This window comes from Camelus dromedarius, chromosome 12 (assembly GCF_036321535.1).
Source record: "Camelus dromedarius isolate mCamDro1 chromosome 12, mCamDro1.pat, whole genome shotgun sequence".
Taxonomy (NCBI): Eukaryota; Metazoa; Chordata; class Mammalia; order Artiodactyla; family Camelidae; genus Camelus; species Camelus dromedarius.
The window spans coordinates 64178014-64197064 of record NC_087447.1 but is presented as its reverse complement, the minus strand read 5'-3'; the positions used below and the strand labels follow the sequence as shown (position 1 = coordinate 64197064).

The 19051-nt window shown below is 48.2% G+C and overlaps 1 protein-coding gene across 4 annotated transcripts in view; it reads right to left on the bottom strand.

The window, feature by feature from the left end:
* AMOTL1 (angiomotin like 1) overlaps positions 1-19051 on the bottom strand; it is a 126624-nt gene that overhangs the window by 8719 nt on the left and 98854 nt on the right. For all 4 annotated transcript variants that reach the window (XM_064492831.1, XM_064492829.1, XM_064492830.1 and 1 more), the window contains 5 exons: positions 16391-16536; positions 12942-13091; positions 6765-6955; positions 2117-2242; positions 851-1077 (listed from right to left, as the gene is read on the bottom strand). In XM_064492831.1, the coding sequence (XP_064348901.1) occupies positions 851-1077; positions 2117-2242; positions 6765-6955; positions 12942-13091; positions 16391-16536 (840 nt within the window). The remainder of the gene's footprint in view (positions 1-850; positions 1078-2116; positions 2243-6764; positions 6956-12941; positions 13092-16390; positions 16537-19051) is intronic.

Genomic DNA, 19051 nt, shown 5'->3' with positions numbered 1-19051 from the left:
GAGGACGTGCGTCTGGTAGTGCTGCCTGCGCAGTGGCCGGCTCTACGCCTCCTCTCCAGACTCAGCAAGTCCGCCAACCAGCCCGCCCTCACCCCAGGAACCTGTTCATGGCCAAGACCACGTCTGCAGAACTCTCCTTGACATTCTGTCTGTGCAACAACAATCCAACAAAACCACCGCCACCTACCTCTTATGCTCGAGGGCACTGCTTCCAAAGTGCTTTCTCTCCATTATCTCATTTTGCCCTTGCCAAGACCCCATGGGGTACAGCAGGGCAGACACCTCCAGACACCACCCTGCTTTTCTAGACACAGAAGCAGAGATGGAACAGTCCTAACCACTGGTCTGGGGGATAGCCAAGTTCAGAGGCCCAACGTCTCGGGGATTTCCCCGTTAGAATATTTTATATTGCAAGAGTCACCTCAACTTTCAACAGTAATGATAATAATTATGATGTGAATCAACCCACGGTTAACAGAGACTCTGGCGGGGTGGCCTTTGCTTCTGCCACCAAAGTATGTTTGATTATCCTTCCCCACTCCACAGGTGAGCCAGCCGAGACTTGGAGACAGTCAAGGACACTTCCACCTCCACAAGAGTGTCCAAACTCCTTTGGCCAAATGAGGTGCCTCTCAATGTTTGTGTGGCTCCTGCTTTTCAGAGCCTGGCCTGGGGAGGGGTGGGGCTCACCTGGGAAGGGGTGGGGCTTGTCTGTTGAGGGTGAGGCTTTTCTGAGAGGCGGGGCCTGCCGGGGGGGTGGAGCTCACCCAGGGAGGGGCGGGGCTTCCCTGGGGAGGGGTGGGTCTCACCTGGGCATGGGCGGGGCTTGCCTGACTTAGGTAGGACTCACCTATGCTCCCCTTCCAGGTCTTCTCCTCCTTCCTCTCCTCCGCTAGCTGGCTGCTGGTGAGCGAGGTCTGGCGGGAGTGCGTCCCGGTGGCTGCAGCGATGGACGGGACGGAGCGAGCAGGCCGCAGGCTGGAGGAGTCCGTCTTCCCGGCGTCTTTACGGGATCGCTGCTGGAGGACCTTAATCATGGCGTCCTTCTCTATGATTTTGGCATGCAGATTTTTAATACTGTGTAACAAAAACAAAACAGTCACGATCCAACGCCATTTGGCTAGAATAACTTGAACATTTCTCTCAGGTTGCCCAGGGACTTCAGTTATAACTGAGGGAGGGAGAGTTAAGCGTCTTCAAACAGTTACCATCTCCATATTGTCTGAGATGGATCTTCTGTAGTAGATTAAAAGGGTGCACCTTCTCCGGCCCCTCAGGTGACTCTGGGACGTCCTGGGACCCCAAGGACATAGTCTGAATGACTGGGGCCCCCAGCAAGGGCCTCCTGGACCCACGTGTGTAGGACCCTGGCAGAGGGGGCGGGAGGAGCAGCAGGGAGCACAAACTCAAGCCTCACAAGCGGGGAGTTGCCCACCAGAGTCAATCTACCTATTTTCTGAGGAAAAAAAGACTACAGGTTTTCTGGGAGAAGCTGCTGCTCTCCCCAGAAGGCCGACACTCGAGTTCTTTTCTCTGTTCTCCAACAGTAACTCACTGGGCCCATTTTCTGACCTATTCTCCTATCTGCCAAGTGAGAAGCTCAGGTTCCCAGGGCTCCCCGGCAGGGAGGGGGTGGGCGGCAGGCTAGCTCTGCCAGATCACAGAACCTGCTGGATGTCGTGTTTAGTCCATGGGAAGAAAGCATTAGCTACGTGAGTTCTTTATTTCTGGCCGGAATATATAAATCCTGGGTCAAAAGCCCTGAGACTCTGGAATATGACATTTCTCCTGTCCAGCTGGTAACGTCTAGAAGGCTGCAGACAGACACCCAGAAAAAGCATGTGCATCTGAATTCTTGCCATTAATGAGCCTCCACATTAAAACCTGCCTCTGACATGAAAGCAGCCCCCAGAGACCTCAGGCTCCACCCCACTGCTGAGTGGGTGCCTTCCCTTCTCTCTGGGGCAGGAAAGGGGTAGGAGAGGGGAGCTTGAAGCTGTCCAGAAAAGGAAGGGGCTGGGGCGTGCGTGCCAACATTCGGCTGGCGGCCCCACTAGGGTCTTGAGGTGAGCGGCCGGAGTGGAGCCTGGTGGCCAGGCACACAGCTGTCCCTTACGTGTACTCCATGTCCTGACACCTCCTGGTGGCCTGCACCACCTCCTCCTCCTCCTGCCAGATGTGGGCCTCCAGCGAGCTCTCGCCGTAGCTGCCGTTCCTCGAGTGGTTGATGATCGTGGTGTCCCTGGTGATACAGAAAATGATGCAAAGCCTCACGGGGAAGGAGGGGTCTGGGGATGCCACAGCAAAAATCGGTCTCCACAAACTCCTTCACCCCTTTCCCTCTCCTAAATCCTGGCCAGTTCTCTCCCTAAATTGATAAAACTCAGACAGTATCTAAGGAAAACAGAATCCTCCAAATCCAAATTCCCTGCCCCTTTTACTAACGACATTGTATATAGCAAACCATGTGGCACGTTCTGAATACCGACACTGAACTCTTACAGGTTTAATCTACCGACATGTGGATACTGACACTAGCATGTCTGTTAGTATTTCTTTGCTGTACTCCTTCATATTCACTTCTCCTTTTTCACGTTCTCAATCAGAGTTAAAGTGTTGTTTCTGTTTCTCACCCAGACAGCAACTATTTCAGCATTTTACAGTAAATGGGGACTCAGGAAATCCTTGAAACAGACTATCCTCCTGGACAGCAAGGCTCCTCCGACTGAGGTTCCCTTCACGCTTGCATTCAAGCTCACTTCTTTACGAGCCCCTGCCTAAGATTCAGGTCCGTTCAGTGTGACAACCATGCTGGGTAGCAGGGCAGAGAGGTGACAAAGACACACACACTCTGCACTTGGGAAGTCGAGCTGAAGGCGTGGACTGAGAGGAGGGACAGAGACACGGAGGATGCAAAGCAGTGTATCCAGAAGCGGATGTCTGAAGGCAACTGGTCAGAGGTAACTGTTCTGCCAGCCACTAGTTTTGTCCACTTAATTACTCCTCCTTAACGATGATGGGTAAAATAAGATGATGGCACCATCTAAGTGCCCTAAGCATATCTTAGGCTGAAAGGTACAATAATGTCTCTGATCAGTGAATCTTCAACTAGTAAGACACAATCCAGCCAAGTATTTCACATCTCTTTAACTTCAGATGTCAATGTTACAATCATATTGAAAATCTTACAGCTCTTTTCTACCAGAACACCCATAAACAGCAAAGGAGTGGCTGTTTTTTCATTTTTTTTTAACAACGGCTGCCCATGAACGAGCATTTCCTTCATGCCAGGGCCTGGGTGAAGTGCGTTACCCCTGGTATCTCATTCAGTTCTCTCAGGAGCTTGTGCCGTAGGAATTATTATCCTCATTTTACAGATGAACCAGTGGGTGACTTTGCAAGAACACCAGGTAAGTGGAGGTGGAAATGGATTCAAATCCAGATATCTCTGACTCCGACGCCCACTCCCTTAACCCTCCCTCTCTGCTCCCGAAGTCTCCTATGTCTTTGTGAAGAAGATCTCAGGAAAGGTACGTGAAGATAAAATAAACCAACAAAGAGGGCACACGTGAGAATGAGAGGCTAAGGGCAAACTGTGACTGAAAACAAACCTCAAAGCCAAATAACATCGAAAGCCAGCAAAATGCTTTAAACAAAACTGACAAAATTATACACTCACTCCATGGTGAGCAAAAATCATCAACACAGGAATCAGTGGCCAGAAATATTTTCAGACGATTTACTTTTGGAGAATTTACACAGAGCTGGAGACAAATGTAAAAATTCACGTTTGTACTGCCCAGGACGGCGGGTACAACGAGATGAAAACAACCTAGAAGGTAAATACACACAACTCTCCAAAAAAATACTACCTTGCTGTGAAATACGTAAAAGGTTTCCAAACCTTCACCCATACGGAACAGGCCCAACCTCGCACACTTCTGATCCATGGTGGCACCAAGATGGCAAAATCAGCTGGTAGACAAAAATCACACCACCCGTTAACATGAAGCCTGCAGCAGTAGCTGAAAAGCCCCCAAACTAATGGCTGGAAATACTCGTTTTTACCAATTCTTACGTAGCCCATTTGGCATCAAGACAATAAGAGCTCTGAATTTTGACCTCTCTCCAAAATTCTTCATTCTCCTTTTCTCCCTTTTTATCAACAGAAGAGCAACGCTGACATTACAGTGGTTTTCTTGGAAAGAACATGAAGTCAGAGCTAAAAACCTGACCTCCTCTGAGCTGATTTTTCCTGAGACTGAGGGAAGCAGTGGTCCATAAGGGGGAGGGGAGTTTCCCTGGAACTGTTAGGTGCTCAATAAATATATATGGAAGCAAAGAAGGGGGGCAGGGAGAGATGGTGGAAAGGGTCCCCATGCATCCATCCATCCAAGACTTCCAACAAGGCTGAAGAGGAGAGCAAAGGGGATAGGTAAATCCCACAGGACTATTCTTTGCTCAAAGGATGATGGACAAGGCAGGGCCTAGCATGGTGTGAGTGGGGCTGGCTGTGTGTGGACTGGGTCTGGTTCTACTCATCTCTCCCACAATTCCCCACCATCCCCAGCCTTGTCCTGTGTCCACCTAGGGGTCTTATGCCTCAGACCTGCTCATTCCCCCACTTTTGATTTTACATTCCAGTCTCACGCATCCTCAGGATCCCAAACATGCATCTCATCTGATAAATCAGTTAAAAGCTGAGACAACCAGGACATATAAAGGCCCTGGGTCATGCTTCCAAGGTAATGCATTGACCCTATGATTGGGGCATTAGTGTCCTCAGCCAGGGGAATGTGGTCTGGCTTCTTGCTCAGAACCAGCCAAGAATTATCATTTCCATTTCAGAAATTATCAAATCCATTTCTGAATAAAGGAAGTGACACTCGGAAAGGCTTGTGCGGACACCCCTAGTCGGCCACAGGAGGAGAGGCCTTTAACGTGGACGCCCTGCCTCCCTCTGTTTTCTCCATCAAAAATCACACGGAAAGACAATTCCCAGGGCAATCGTTGACAGCGATGCCTTAGACTAAGCTGGCAAAGAAGGCCGGCTCCCTCCGTGTACCTTTACGATGGTCTATTCTCTTCCTCAGGAGAGAGAGGTGATTTAGGTTTTGCCTTAGATACCAAAAAGCTGAAAATAAAAACATCTCAATCATGGAAAAATCAAGACACGCCTCCAAGGGCTTCACCATTCTCACCCATCCAAAGCAAGGACCGAACTGGAGGCTGCAACCTCCTCCACCGCTCCAGCCATGCCCACCTCCACCCCCGAAGGCTCGCTCAGAGGGGACGCTGTGGGCCGGCTTCCCTCACAGCACAGAGCCCTAGGAAAGGATCCCCAAATGGTGACTTTCCGCTAGAGTCTCCAAGTCTCTCTAGGTGCACGTGTGCCCCCAGGGGAGGCACTCATGCCTGTGTGGGTGGCACTGGTCTCTCTCCGAGTTCCTGGGGGTGACACCTGAGCATTCAGCTAATGATTCTTTTTTATTTAAGTAACAAACATGAAAGCCCACACAGAGCTTATAAAGTATCACCCCTGCACCCCAACAGGCCTTCTCTTCCACCCTAAGGAAGAAATCACACAGCCAGTAGAAGTGGGGGACTGACTAAATGACGGGGCTGCGTCCTCAGTGTTTACGCCTCCATCCTGGTTCTGGTCCCACCACCCCAAAGGGGACAACAAGAGCTCTAATTAAGTCCAGTTTTATGGATGTTCCTTCAAAGTTTGAGGCTCTCCTCCAAATATACTGACTCAAAATTTCAGTAAATTCTGAGCAACCCAGAATTCAACACCTGGTATCACTTACGGGCAAAAAGCAGGGCGGGGAGAGCCCCGACCGGCAGAACGCACAGCCACTCAAAGTCAGTGCAGCAGGAGTGCACGCAGGCGAGGTCCAGCTGTTGAGGGGAACTACCCACTCATTCAGACGTGGGAAGAACTTAACAGAATTATTTTGTGGACTATTGGGCATTTTGAACCAATTCTTAAAGAAAGAATAAGGCTGTGCGCCTACAACAAAGGAAATAAAGCAACAGAAGTAATAATTGACAGCTGCAGATAACAATCTCAAAACAAGTGAAATCAGGCGTTAAGTCAGACCAGTTCCAACTGGACACATGGTCCCACCACTTACTACCAGTGTGATCTGGAAGGAACCACTGCGTCTCTCTAAGCCTCATTTCTTCACCTGCAAAATGAGGATAATAACAATTCCCACTCTCAGGGCTGGTAAGAGGATTACATCTTCTTCTTGTCTGGACCATGAAACGAACCCACTGTTAAAAAGAGCATAAAGTATACGTTCCCGGCATCATTCTTTTAATTTTATTCTTTATTGAAGTGTAGCTGATTTACAATGTCCAGCATCCTTCTTAAAGACCACATAGCAGTCCTTACTACTGTGTGGATGTACTTTGTACTTTAAATTATTGAATGACTCCCTCTTGTTGGGCTCTAGGCTATTTTAAGTGTATTGATGTTTTCAACCACACTGGCATGAACATCCTTGGACTTTAGTCTTCAGGCACTTATACAGTGATTTCCTTAAGATAGATGTTGAGAACTAGAATTTGGGAACCAAAGGAGAGGTACAGATTGCCAAAATCCTCCCCTAGAAATGCTACACCATCTCTTCTCCAGTGAGCACTACAGCCACTTTAAAATTATTTTTAACTGCTCTCACTCCCTGGGATGCAGCCCTGAACCCCTCTTTTTTTTCCAGCTGTGCTTTTCTGAGCAGCAGATTCCCACCCGGTCTCACCTCTCAGCCGCCGCAGTGGCTGCCGCGTTCATGGCGAAGTGGCGGATGGTGCTCTCCTCCACGTACTTCTGTTCCCACTTGGTCATGTCGGCCTCCAGCGCCAGGATCCGCTCTTCCTTCTCCCTCACAAGTTCCATGAGGGCCGGGGCATTGTATTCTGGCAGGCTGGCTGGCTGGCCATTTCCGTGTTTCTGGAGAAGCAAAGATGTCACATCTTGATACTGAGTTGGGGCTGTAAAGTCGACCACGTAAACCACGTCCACAGAGTTACCCACATGGAGCATGTATGGTCCAGCCAGATCCTGCAGCACATTCACACGCACATCATCACTCGTGCTCTCTCTCCAGCATCGATGACCTGAGTGGAGTGGATCCTCACACCATTACCCTCACCTCCCCAGTTCCTCTATCTCAGTTAATTCTCCTGGAACTCTACAAAACAGACAGCATTACCCTGATTTTACAGAAGAGAAAACTGAGCGGCTAAGAGGCTGAATGGACTGTTCTATGTCTCTACGCTGATCAGGAGCAGAGTCAGGATTCAAACCCGGGTCTGTCTGCCTCCATCCAGCTCTGCATGACAGGAAGTGGCTTGCCCTACGTCTTGCAGTTGATTTATACCAAGAGCAAGAACAGGAACGAAGTCTTAGTCTCGGCCTCCTGGTCCAGGATACATTTTCCCCAGAGGTCAAGGAAGTGACTCAGCAGTTCGTTGCCCCTGAGGCTGGGAGACAGACCGTGAAGGCACAGGAAGTGGGAGTGAGATGCTTTACGGGGCATGCTTCCTGGCCACACAGCTCTCCTTTGGGAAACAGAAATCAACACCTGCCCCAAGTGGAAGGCTGGCAATCAAGCAGGGTAATAAACATGAAAGCACTTAATGAACATTAAAGGGCTAAACAAAGCAAAGTGCTATCAGAAAACCTCCAACGTAAGCGCAGCCCGTTCTCCAGCCCTTTCCCTCCGTCCACGTGAGTAAGAGTGGGCAGCGGGCGTTTCCTCCGGTCTGCTCCTGAGCTGAGGATGTTCACTTTTCAGGTCGTCTCCCTTCTAACTCAGGGATCCTATCTCGTCTAAGCAGATGGCTTAGAGTGACAAGGGGGTTTTGAGGATGCTTGGCTTCCGTCCAGCCGTGGAGATGGGTCATCCCAGGGACTCAGGATTCGGAGACCAGTCGGGCCTGAGCCACTCAAGGGGAGACCGATTTCATTGCAGCTCTTCTCTGTCCTGGGACATACATCCCCTCATTCTTCCCAGTGATGGCAAGCTTTAACACGCAGAGTTGTTCATGAGGTGAGAGGTACCTTTCACCCAGAACCACATAAATGACCAGGAGCAACAGCTGGGCGTCTGGGCTGCACTGCTGGAACCCAACCCCATCAGACAGAAGACAACAAACAGGCCTACGGGCTTTTTGTAAACCATATGCTTCTATTTGATTCTTGAAAGCTACAAATACAAATTATTCTGGGATCCAGTGGTAGCTTGCCAGTGATGGCATTTAAGCAAGAATAGAGCGGAGGGCACATATGTGTCTGCATCAGTGTGCACAGGACGTCATCCACCCCATCTAGCCGGGCACCCAGCCTCAGGGCAGGAGGACCAACAAACCAGTCCATCAAGATGAGAAACTTCCATTTTTAGAATCTTTCCAAGAAAAAGATCCCACATCCTCACTTAGCTGCCATCTATGCCTGTCAGTTTCTACCCAAATCCCTTGTGTTGCCATCTCAGCTGGTGACCTAACTCAGGTCCTTAAGAGCTATTTTAAGTAAATGCATGAATTTCAACACTCAAGCGTACAAAGATGGCTCAGTCTAATGGGGAAGCATGTTGGCCAGAAAACCAGATTAAGGGTAAGGCAGGTCAGCTTCCGCTGCCCATTCAGCTAGTCCGCAAATATTTCCTGAGTGTGTACCATGTGCCGGGGATATCACAGTGAACAAGGTAGATAAAATTTTTGCCCTCAAAGTGTTCATCTGGGAGAAATGCCCTGATTAGCTACATGACCTTGGGCTGGTCTCTTAACTGCCCTGGGCCTCATTTTGCTTTTCAAGAACATTCCCCTACTTCTCTCTGCTATGTCATAAAACTATTGCAGAAGTAAGATACGGCAATTACTTTGAGCTTTTCAGGAAAGAGAAGACTGTGACTTCTTAAAAATGTCCATTTCTCTTGCCCCTCTACTGTTATTTCTCTTTCACCTCTCCCCAGCTTCTAATGATGCTTAAGTACCACTTCACTGCCCACGGTGGAGGGAGCTTGCTTCTACTAACAGAGCCTGTTCACTGAGAGCTGCCCTTCCCAGCTAGTCCCAGGGTCCTGACTTACCTTTCCCCTCCCCTCCATCTCAATCGAACTGTCACCTTTTTTTTCAGTGGGATTGGAAAAACTGGAGTAAGGGAGGAACCTGGGTACCAAAGATGCCTCTTGTCTGGAAATGACTCTGAAGGTAATGATAACAGCAATGACAGCTCCTCCTTCATTAACTAAGTGTCAGGTGCTGTGTAAGCACTCTGTGAAGATTTCCTTACTTGGGTTCAAAGTATAAAGTAAGTACAATTTATGTGCCCCATTTTAGAGACAAGGAAGTGAAGGCCCCGAAAGATCTCTCTTTTAGTAGGAGGGGAAGGCAGGATCCCAACCCTGGAGCCCATGCTCTGAATCAGTTCACGATTCCATGCCACGCTGCCCACCTCCAGTCTACCCACCCTTCTGGAAGGTTCCAGGGCACTTTGTTCCAGTTACCGGGAGTAACTGGAGGCCACCCGGGGGTTCTGTGGTGTCAGGGGGCCGGGTGGATAGGCTCAGGTGTGTCCTGGTGTCGGATGAAGGGCAGAGCCCTGTGTGTGGTGTTGATTTGTAAGTGCTCGAAGCTGCTCTCTCAACGGTCCCTTCACAATGATTCTCTATGGGAAGAGGCGGGCAGTGCGGGCTTACTGCTCTGTTGTGGGGAAGATGACCAGGGGCTTTATTTATTTAGTGACCTCAGTGTGCCTTCTAAATTAGGAGTCAGGTAAGTGCTTTGGTGACACGGGGGTGTGCAGTGGGCTGCCCACATCCAGGGCAGGCAGATGCGTGAGCTACTCAGAGTGAACAAAGAGGAAGCTGATCAGAGAGGCCAGGTTTCTAGGGTGACCCACACTCTAGAGGGGACACTGGCCATCTCTGCTGGAGGCTGGCAGAGCTGGGCTCAACACACTTGTCCTGGGCTCCAGGCAGAAGCTGGACCAACCTACAGTATCTGCCATGTGAACTACAAAAAACTTCAGGTGTTTCAGAGGCTTTCTCTGTAGTAACATTTCTGGTTATGTACGTTCACTGGTCAAATGAGAAAATGAAGTATTAAAGAAAAAAATTAAAAAATAATACTCATCTTTTTAATGAGTAGGCAAAAGCAGGGAAATTCCCAAGTGCCTTTCATAACATAGGAGACAGATTAACATACTCATTAAAAAAATTGTAATATTAATTTAAAGAGATGCTGGGCAGCCAAGTCCTGTTTAAAGACTGTCTCGCCTCTCTCTGGTCTCATGTCAGGCACACACAGTTGGGGATCTGCTATCAGCTCCAGAAGACAAGTCCCAAATGCAAGCCCCGTGATTTCCCAGGACAGCCCCGTTTCTGAACCTTCTGTCCTCCACAGGTAGCCTCAGTCTGACGGCAGCTTTTATGCACAGAGGGAACGTTGTGTTTGCTGACCTGAGGAAACAACGGGTCTGAGTGTGCACATGGGAATGGTCCTCTGTGGCAATAGAGGTATTTTTCAAATAGTGCTAACCTCACATTTCTTCTTCTTTTTTTTTTTGATCCCTAAATGACCTCTTTTTTTTATTATTGAAATAGTCAGTTTACAATGTTGTGTCAATTTCTGGTGTACAGCATAATGTTTTAGTCATACATATACATACATATATTCCTTTTCATATTCTTTTTCATTATAGGTTACCACAAAATATTGGATATAGTTCCCTGTGCTGTACAGAAGAAACTTGTTTATCTATTTTATATATATGTAGTTAGTATCTGCAAATCTCAAACTCCCCATTTATCCCTTCCCACCCTCTTCCCACCCCTGGTAACCATAAGTTTGTTTTCTATGTCTGTGAGTCTGTTTCTGTTTTGTAAATAAGTTTATTTGTAAAAAAAAAAAAAAGTTTATTTGTGTCTTTTTGTTTTAGATTCTACATATGAGTGATATCGTATGGTATTTCTCTTTCTCTTTCTGGCTTATTTCTTGATATACAACATGGATAATGGAGCTGAGTCTGGTTTCTTTCTTTCCTTTTTCTTTTTTAACAGATACTAGGGATTGAACCCAGGACCTCATGAATGCTAAGCATGTGCTCTACCACTGAGCTACATCCCCACCCCCATCCTCTTTTTCTTTTTTTTCCAAAGAAAAAGACGTTTAATCTTGCAAAGCCAAATGTTTTCAATAACGTACAGGAAGTAATTCTTGTACGTTTTGGGTAAGAAAGTAAATTGGTACACTTACTTTGCAGGGTGACTTGGCAATCTCTAGTAATGTTTAGGATATGCATTCGTTATCCAGCAATCCCATTTTTAGGTATATCCTCTTGGGAAACCATCCCATTCTTTAGCAAGGAGGCATGTAAAAAGGCAGCTCATTAGCGTGTTGTCTGTAACAGCAACACCACTGGCAAAACTCCCAAGAGCAATCAGTTGGGGGAGGCTACACAGACGATGGCATAGTTTGGAATACATACAGTAGCTAAAATGAACGAAAAGTCCGGTTTCATAGCACTCAAAAGAGAAGAGCCAAGGATGAGAAATCTAACTGTAGGGTGTGGGTGGCACGGGAACTGGAAAAGAACATCCTTTTTTCCTCTACGTACTGAGATGTGCCCATTCTGTCAGCCAAACACTCCTAAATACCCACTGGGTGCCAGCACAGTACCAGACACCAGAGAGCCTGCTCTCCAGAGGGGAAGCTTAAGATTGCAATAACTGAGCAAGAGACCAGCTGAAGGCTGGCCCTGAGGTGGCCGAGGTTGGAAGGACCAGAAGTCCAGGGACAGACTCACTTTCCCCTGTGAGCTAGCAACTAAGCCAGGATGGGGGCCGGTGGGCTCCTTAGTTTACTGGGCAACCTTGCCAACACCTCCATCTCCAGCCACGGACACACCCCCGGAAGGACCAGAGTGCACTGCCATGAGGAAGGGCTGAGCAGATGCTGTCAAGTGTTTTCAAGTATTTCAATCACAACGACTGTGCCCTATCTGCTAGATAATCCCATGGCACCCTGTCTTGTGGTTCCTGGGTTTCAAGCTCAGAGCACACCCTTCACCAGCTGCACAGAGGGCTTTACCCACCACGCTGGCTGATGACAACGGCAGGAGCCCCTGCTAGCCCATAACGGAGCCTGGTCCAGCTATAGGACTTTTCCCCTCACCGAGGCCCAGGCGGACCCTGTGCTAGGGTAGTGAGGACTTTCAAGGGAGAGTCTTTACTCCTTCCTGTCCATTACCTCTGAACACTCACTGATGATCATGTCCTACTAATTTCACCCCTTTTCTAGTCCCCCATGGATTCCCACTGTCACTACATCCTAGATGACGCTAAAAGCCTTCAGTGTGGCCTCCCTGACTTTGACATCTGTCCCTCCAGCCTCCTCTTCTGACACCATCAGAGGGCTCTTCCCTTGATCCCATAGGGGAAAAAAAAATCCAGTCTCTCAACCTAACAAATGCCCTCCACCAGCTGGCCGTTGCCTCCTCGCCAGATGCCTCATGCAGCATGCTCCCCCAGGTGACTGCACCCAGCGGTCCTGGACTCGCCATCCGTCTCACACCTCTCTCCTCCACGCATGCTCCTACTCTCCCTCTAACGCTCTTCCCCCAGGAGCCCCAACGAACTCATCTTTCCAAGTCCAACTCAAACATCCTCTCTGAAGTCATCGAAAGCTGCATTCCCCTCTGCCCAGCCCCCAGTGGTCACTGTAGCCTCTGTCCGGACATCTGTCTCCCCAGTGAGTGGACTGCCTGGCTCCTCCACTGGCCACTGTGCTGGATCACTAAGCACAGAAAATTCTCCTTTCCCCTTGACTCCTCAGTGCCGCGTGCAGAGCCCGGCCCGCAGCAGGCGCTCTGCTCCGGACCACTGGCTGAATGCACGTGTCAGACTCGGCCGGCCGGCCTCAGCCCCGCCCCTCACCTGCTGGGTCCTCAGCGCGTCCAGCTCCCTCTCCAGCCAGGTGCGAAGCCTCCGCTCCATCTGCTCCCGCTTCTCGCATGCCGACTGCAGCTGGGTCAGCGCCTGCTGCAGCTTCTCCACTTTCTCCACGTACGCCTGCTTCTCTCGCAGCTGAGCAGAGAGGACAGCAAAAACGAACACAGCATTCAGACAGTGATTCTCAAAGCTGGGCTGGCGGGGGGGGGGGGGCGGTCAGGATACCAGGAGATCCTACTTAAACTACAAGTGCATGCACCTTCCCCACTCGCACCCCTCAGGTGTGCTGGGACAGGAAAGATTTAGACGAAGGCCACCAGTTACCCCTCCAACAGCTGGGATGGTAGGAACTGAAGACCCTTACAAGACACCTGCTTTCAGTCATTTATACAGCTCTGAGCTCAGTCCTTGGTTATCACTTAACAATTATGCCATCTGCAGGCACTGGAAATGAGGTTAATAAAGAACTTTTCAATGTTATGAGGAAACGTTTATTCTATAATATTAACTGAAAAATCCAGAATCAAAACGTATACAGAACATTATTACGACTATGTCTCCCTATCTATTATCTATGTATGAAAAAAGACATAAAAGTGTTAACTGTGTTTATCTGTAGGGCAGAATAATAATTTCTCATCTTCTTTACTCACTTCTTAATTTTTTTAATTTTCTATACTATCAATTAGTAGAACTGTGTCTATATGGACTTACGCACGTGTGCCCATCTGTGTATGTGTGGGTAAGCAGAAAAACTTCTCATTGTACTAATCTTTGTGGACTAACTTTCTCCTAAAGATTTCAGAGCCCTTTGTAGATGAGCAGTTGACAGCCCTGCAGAGACAGGAAGGCCATAATGAACACTCAAACCACACAGTAACTGAGGAGAGGCAGATTAAGGGGAAAATGATTTACATAAATGTCACGGTAGGTGTGGATTGAGAACTGTGATCAACAACTTCAAATTCTTACCCTTAAGATTTTGTTCTCTTCCAATTAGGAGTCTGCCCTGTGTTCATAAATCCCAAGCCCATTTCTAGCTCTCTGGGAATTGGCTGGTGCCAAAAGTCAGGCTGAGGCACTGACTTGATCTGGTCCTGGGCGAGAAGACATGAGATGCTATTTCCTGTCATTCTGCACCTGGGCGTGCAGATGCCTTGCAGGTGAGTCAGACCCTGAGCTCAACCCAGGACTGCACTGGCAAGTCGGAACTAAGCCCTTGCTGCAAAGCACGGACTGCTGACTTAGCAGCCAGCACCGCCATGAGCTGTGCCTGTGTCCCAACCGGAGCCAGTGAGATAAAAACAGAGGTGCTTCTGACCTTTTGCAGGGGAGTGCAGACAGCAACTTCACAGCCTTTTCTACACCTGCTCTGGCGATCAGTCTTCACCTGGCCCTTTCATTCACTGTACCTTTGACTGCTTGAGGACCTACTAACTGCAGGTTTCTGTGCTAGAAAAGCCTCATTGATAAAATATTTTCTGAGTACTATTCATACACTATTTACTACGTCCTAGCCTGTACACCGTTTTCTGAGTGTGTGGCAGCTAGAATATAAGTGCCATGAGATTTGTCTGTTTGGGGCAGAGTGCACGGTGTGTCCCCAATGCCTGGAACAGTCCCTGGCATCGGTTGTTACTCAAGAAATATTTGTCAGATGAATGAATTAATATTATCTCTAACCAATGACAAGACTTTTGAAGGCATAGCTCTCTCTTGTCCACCCTTGTATCAGGCTTAAGTCTAGCAAGGAGTATGTAATGATGAGGATGATCAGTAGTAACAGTAATTTTATTCCCGAATGTTTCTGAAGCAGCATCATGCCAGGCTTTGTGCTTTATATGCAGTATCTCGTAATCCTCCCGGTAACAGTAGAAGGTAAACTCTTTTGTTATATCCATTTAACAGATGAGAACACTGAGGACTGACTAGGTGAGTGACTCGCTTAAGGTCACACAGCTGACACACACATCCCAGGGTCAGGATTCTAACTCCCAGCAGTCTGTCCAAGTGCTCAGCCATCGTGGGAAGTCATGGCAAGTACTCAACACAAACTGAGTTAAGGCCCTTTAAAATAAACTTAATAAGAACAAGGAGTGATCCTGGAAGCCAGACACATGAGACATTTTGGGGAAGTCACATGCGTGCAAGCAAACAAAGATCTTACATAAATAAAATGACAAGAAAAGATCTGTAACAATGATTATAAAGGACCTGTCTTCAAGGAGTTCACAACTTATGCTTTAACAGAAATATCAAAATCATAAGACTTAAGAACGATTATTTTCCTTTGCTCTACACACGGAGATGGAGCCTTGATGAGTGATTCCCGGTTTAAGGATCGTGAGTCCCAGCCTCCCATCCTCAAAGCAGACCTCCTGTCTTTCAGGGGCTCAGATCACTTTCTGTGACAAATGTTTTCCTATTGAATGAGTCACTAGGTGACAACAAGGGACAGACTCTGGGGTTGTTGCCTGGGATCCTCATGCTAGGATAAAAATGGTACCCAGGACTTGTGGGGTTTAACAGGACAGGTCTACAGACGAGACCCTGTTGACTCCACAGCCTTGAAGTTGAAGTTTGCAGAGATACCCGAGTCACCTGGCATCAGGAGATGTTTTCTGAAGGAGCAGTTTTTTATTTTCAACAACAACAGTTGGATTAATAACAACACTGTACCCTGTGTGCCCAGCGCCAATGAAGAACTTGTGGACAATACCTGGTCCTGCCTCTCCCCGATCTTGAGTCTCACCTCTCCGCGGCGGCTCTGCTCAGCTCAGCCCCACTCCACAGAGGGTGTGCAGCAGGCTCCATCCTGCCCGTGTCTACAGTCCCAACCCCCTGGCTGGGACCTCAGGAGTGGCCGTTCTGCTTCCACAGTCAGGCTTAAAGGAAAAAAGTCTACCTCCCAAAACTTGATCAAAAGGGTTGGTTCCACCAGAAACCACTAAGTCCATAATGCCTGAGTGGCATCAACGTGGCCTGGACTCGGTGGGGGTCACTGCCTGGCGGAGCCAACTCCTGGAAACTGGAGACAGGTTTGCTGAACGCCATCCATACTCCTCCCTGTCAGAAGACTTTGCCTTCAATGCAATCAAGAGCCCAAAGACACAGCACCTGACTGTAGTTCTTTTTTTTAATTGAGTCTCTTTTCTCCAAGGACACCAAGGTCCCCAGTCCTTCCATTTATTTCCAGCCCTGGACACTGGCCAGCCAGTGGGTGGCAGGCTGGGTGAGCTCTCTGCTGAAGGCTTCTCATACTCTGCCTGGCTCTGGGGTGGAGAAGCTCTGTTTTTATTCACTTTTATTTGTGAGGTCATCGCTCCCCCAACTCTCCTCCTGGGAGTTGGCTCTGGTGAAAGTTGCTGGGTTAGGAAACGGAAACGGAGGCCCTGCGCACCCCTTCCCACCCCGCTCCACCCCAGGGGTCTCACCTCCTCTTCCAGCTTGACAACCCTGGCCTGTGCATTGCTCAGAGCCTGGTCCAGGATCTCGATGTGTCTCCGGTGGTCCTCGCTTGCGGTCCGCACCGCTGCTAACTCCATTTCCAACTTCTCCTTTTCCTTCAAGAATTCCTTGTCTAGAAGGGAAGCAGGAACAAAACAACCTCTATCAGAAGGCACTCACCCTCTGGGATCACTGCCAGTCCACATCTGGCAAGGACTGAAAATTTTAAAAAGCAAGCAGAAAGTAGAGAGTTGAATGACTGTCTTTGCTCCCTCTTAAGAGTGGTGGTGCGTGAAGTAAGGCTTTTCTCAAAAATCACTGTTAACTCCAGACACACGCTAGGTCACAGTTGCTGGGATGAATGGTACACAAAGAAGCAGTGACCCCATATTCTCAGTGATTCACTTCTGTACAACATGTACTTCATGCTGCAAATTAACCTTGTACCTACGATTTTGTTTTTGGCTCACAACCTCTCCTGCTTTTTACCTCCCAAACCAGTGATGGAAAGGCAGGCAGTGCGAAGGATAATACTAACATTCTTATTCACAGGAAAAGAAACCAAGGTCCAGGAGGTTAAGTGCTCGGTGTGAGGCCGGGCAGCAGAGAGGAGCTTCAACCCAGGCCTCCAGTCTCCAGCTGGATCCTCTTTCCAGATGACCTAGCCTCACATTTTCTCTTAGCTCCGCTCAAGAGAGGGAAGGCACAGGGCTCTGGTTGTGGGAAAACCGCTTTCCTCTTGTTTGGTGACGCTGTAACTGATGGTGATCACTGTCTCTCTGCACGTGGAGAGCACAGGCTGCCTCAGACTCAGCTGCTCCCACATGGGCCTCCTACACACTCAGCTACCGTTTTACTCATGCAGGTGGGGCCGACGGTGTCATGAGATCAGAATTATTTACTGAAAGCATTTTTTCCATATCAAAAGCAATACAGGCAGACCTCGGGAAGATATCGTGGGCTCGGGTCCAGACCACCACAATAAAGCAAGCCACCCGAATTTTCTGGTTTCCTGGTGCATATAAGAGTTACGTTTACACTATATTATAAAGTCTATTAAGCATGCAATAATAGCATTATGTCTAAAGAAACACCATATATCCTTAATTAAAAACACTTGATTGCTAAAAAAAAAGCCAAAACAATTACAATAGTCACATCAAAGATCACTGATTACAGATCACCATGACAGACATAATAATCATAGAAAAGTTTGAAATATTGTGAGAATTACCAAAGCATAACAAGGAGCAGTTGCTGCTGGGAAAATGGTGCCAGCAGACTTGCTCAATGTAGGGTAGCCACAAACCTCCAATTTGTAAAAAATGTGGTAACTGTGAAGCAAAATAAAGCCAAGTGCAATAAAATGAGGTGTGCCTGTGTATTTTCTTTTAAAAATAACTTAGAATATTTGGATATATTGGTTATAATTTGGAAAAACTTGAATGGGCTTAATGTGTAAAATTAAGGAGTTGATTAAATAAACCATTGTAAACCCTATAAATGAATAAGATGCAGCCATTAAAATTAAGTAAGAGAATGTTAGGGACATGAAAAAAAAATTTTATTATTGAAAAAAGTTGGTTATGAAACCCCACGCACACACTTCCATTTTGGTGGAAAACAGGGCATATGATTACAACAGCAGTGGCAACAAAAGTTAGAAACTGATTTCAAAAGTTAGAAATTAATTTCTGTGCCTACGCCACTCAAATGCCTCACACTAGATAATCGTCCTAGCAAACCACACTCAAACACAGAGAACCAACGTCTGGAAGCTATACGAGCCTGAGACAGTGGTCTCATTCATTCATGATTTCCTGGCATAGTCATTCATTCATTTAGCAAAGAGTTATCAAACATTAAGGACCAGCCCTATGGGCACTGAAGCAACAGAAAGAACACCGCCCTTAAGGGGCAGAAAACATGGTTTCGACTACAGGACCTAAGTATAAAGGCGACACTTCAAGGCTGCAAATACACAATGAACAATTCACAATTTTAAAGCCGGAAGGAATCAGGGAACATCACCATCCAGTCCCACCCCCTCTGTTTTCTGGGTGAGGAAAGGGAAGCCCAGGAGCGAAGGCACTTGTCCAAGGTGCCCCGCCAGCTGGGGCAGAGCCAGGGCCACAGTCTGGGTCTCCTGATGTCCCACTGCAACGCCCTTCCTGCCTGACTGCACTGCCCTGGCATTGTGAGCTCATGTCCATGGGACAGCTTTGAACAGACGGGACGAATGAGCAGACTTGTAAAGCTAGTGGTGGCTGAGCTCCCTAGAAACCATGACACCTCCTGGAAGCAAAATGAAGCCACCAAGATCCTGAGCCAGAAGACAGCATTACTTCCGGGCTTAATATGCTCCTCTTTTTCCTTTCAGTGGCATTTCAAATGCTGCCTCTGAGACTTCCTCCTCAGTGCACAGAGGACAGGCATGCACGAGGCCTAAATAAATGGGCCAGGAGTAGCCCACGGGCTCTGGGCCCCACCATCCACAGCCCTGAGCAGACCAGAGCATTTTATGCTTTCTGTGCAAAATGATTGACCTTGGAGCACCAGCTCCCAGGGTTTGGACAACATCTGAACAGGCACGGTGCCCACTGGCCTGGTCCAGGCTCTGGAGGGCACCTAGGAGGGAGCCGCTCAGC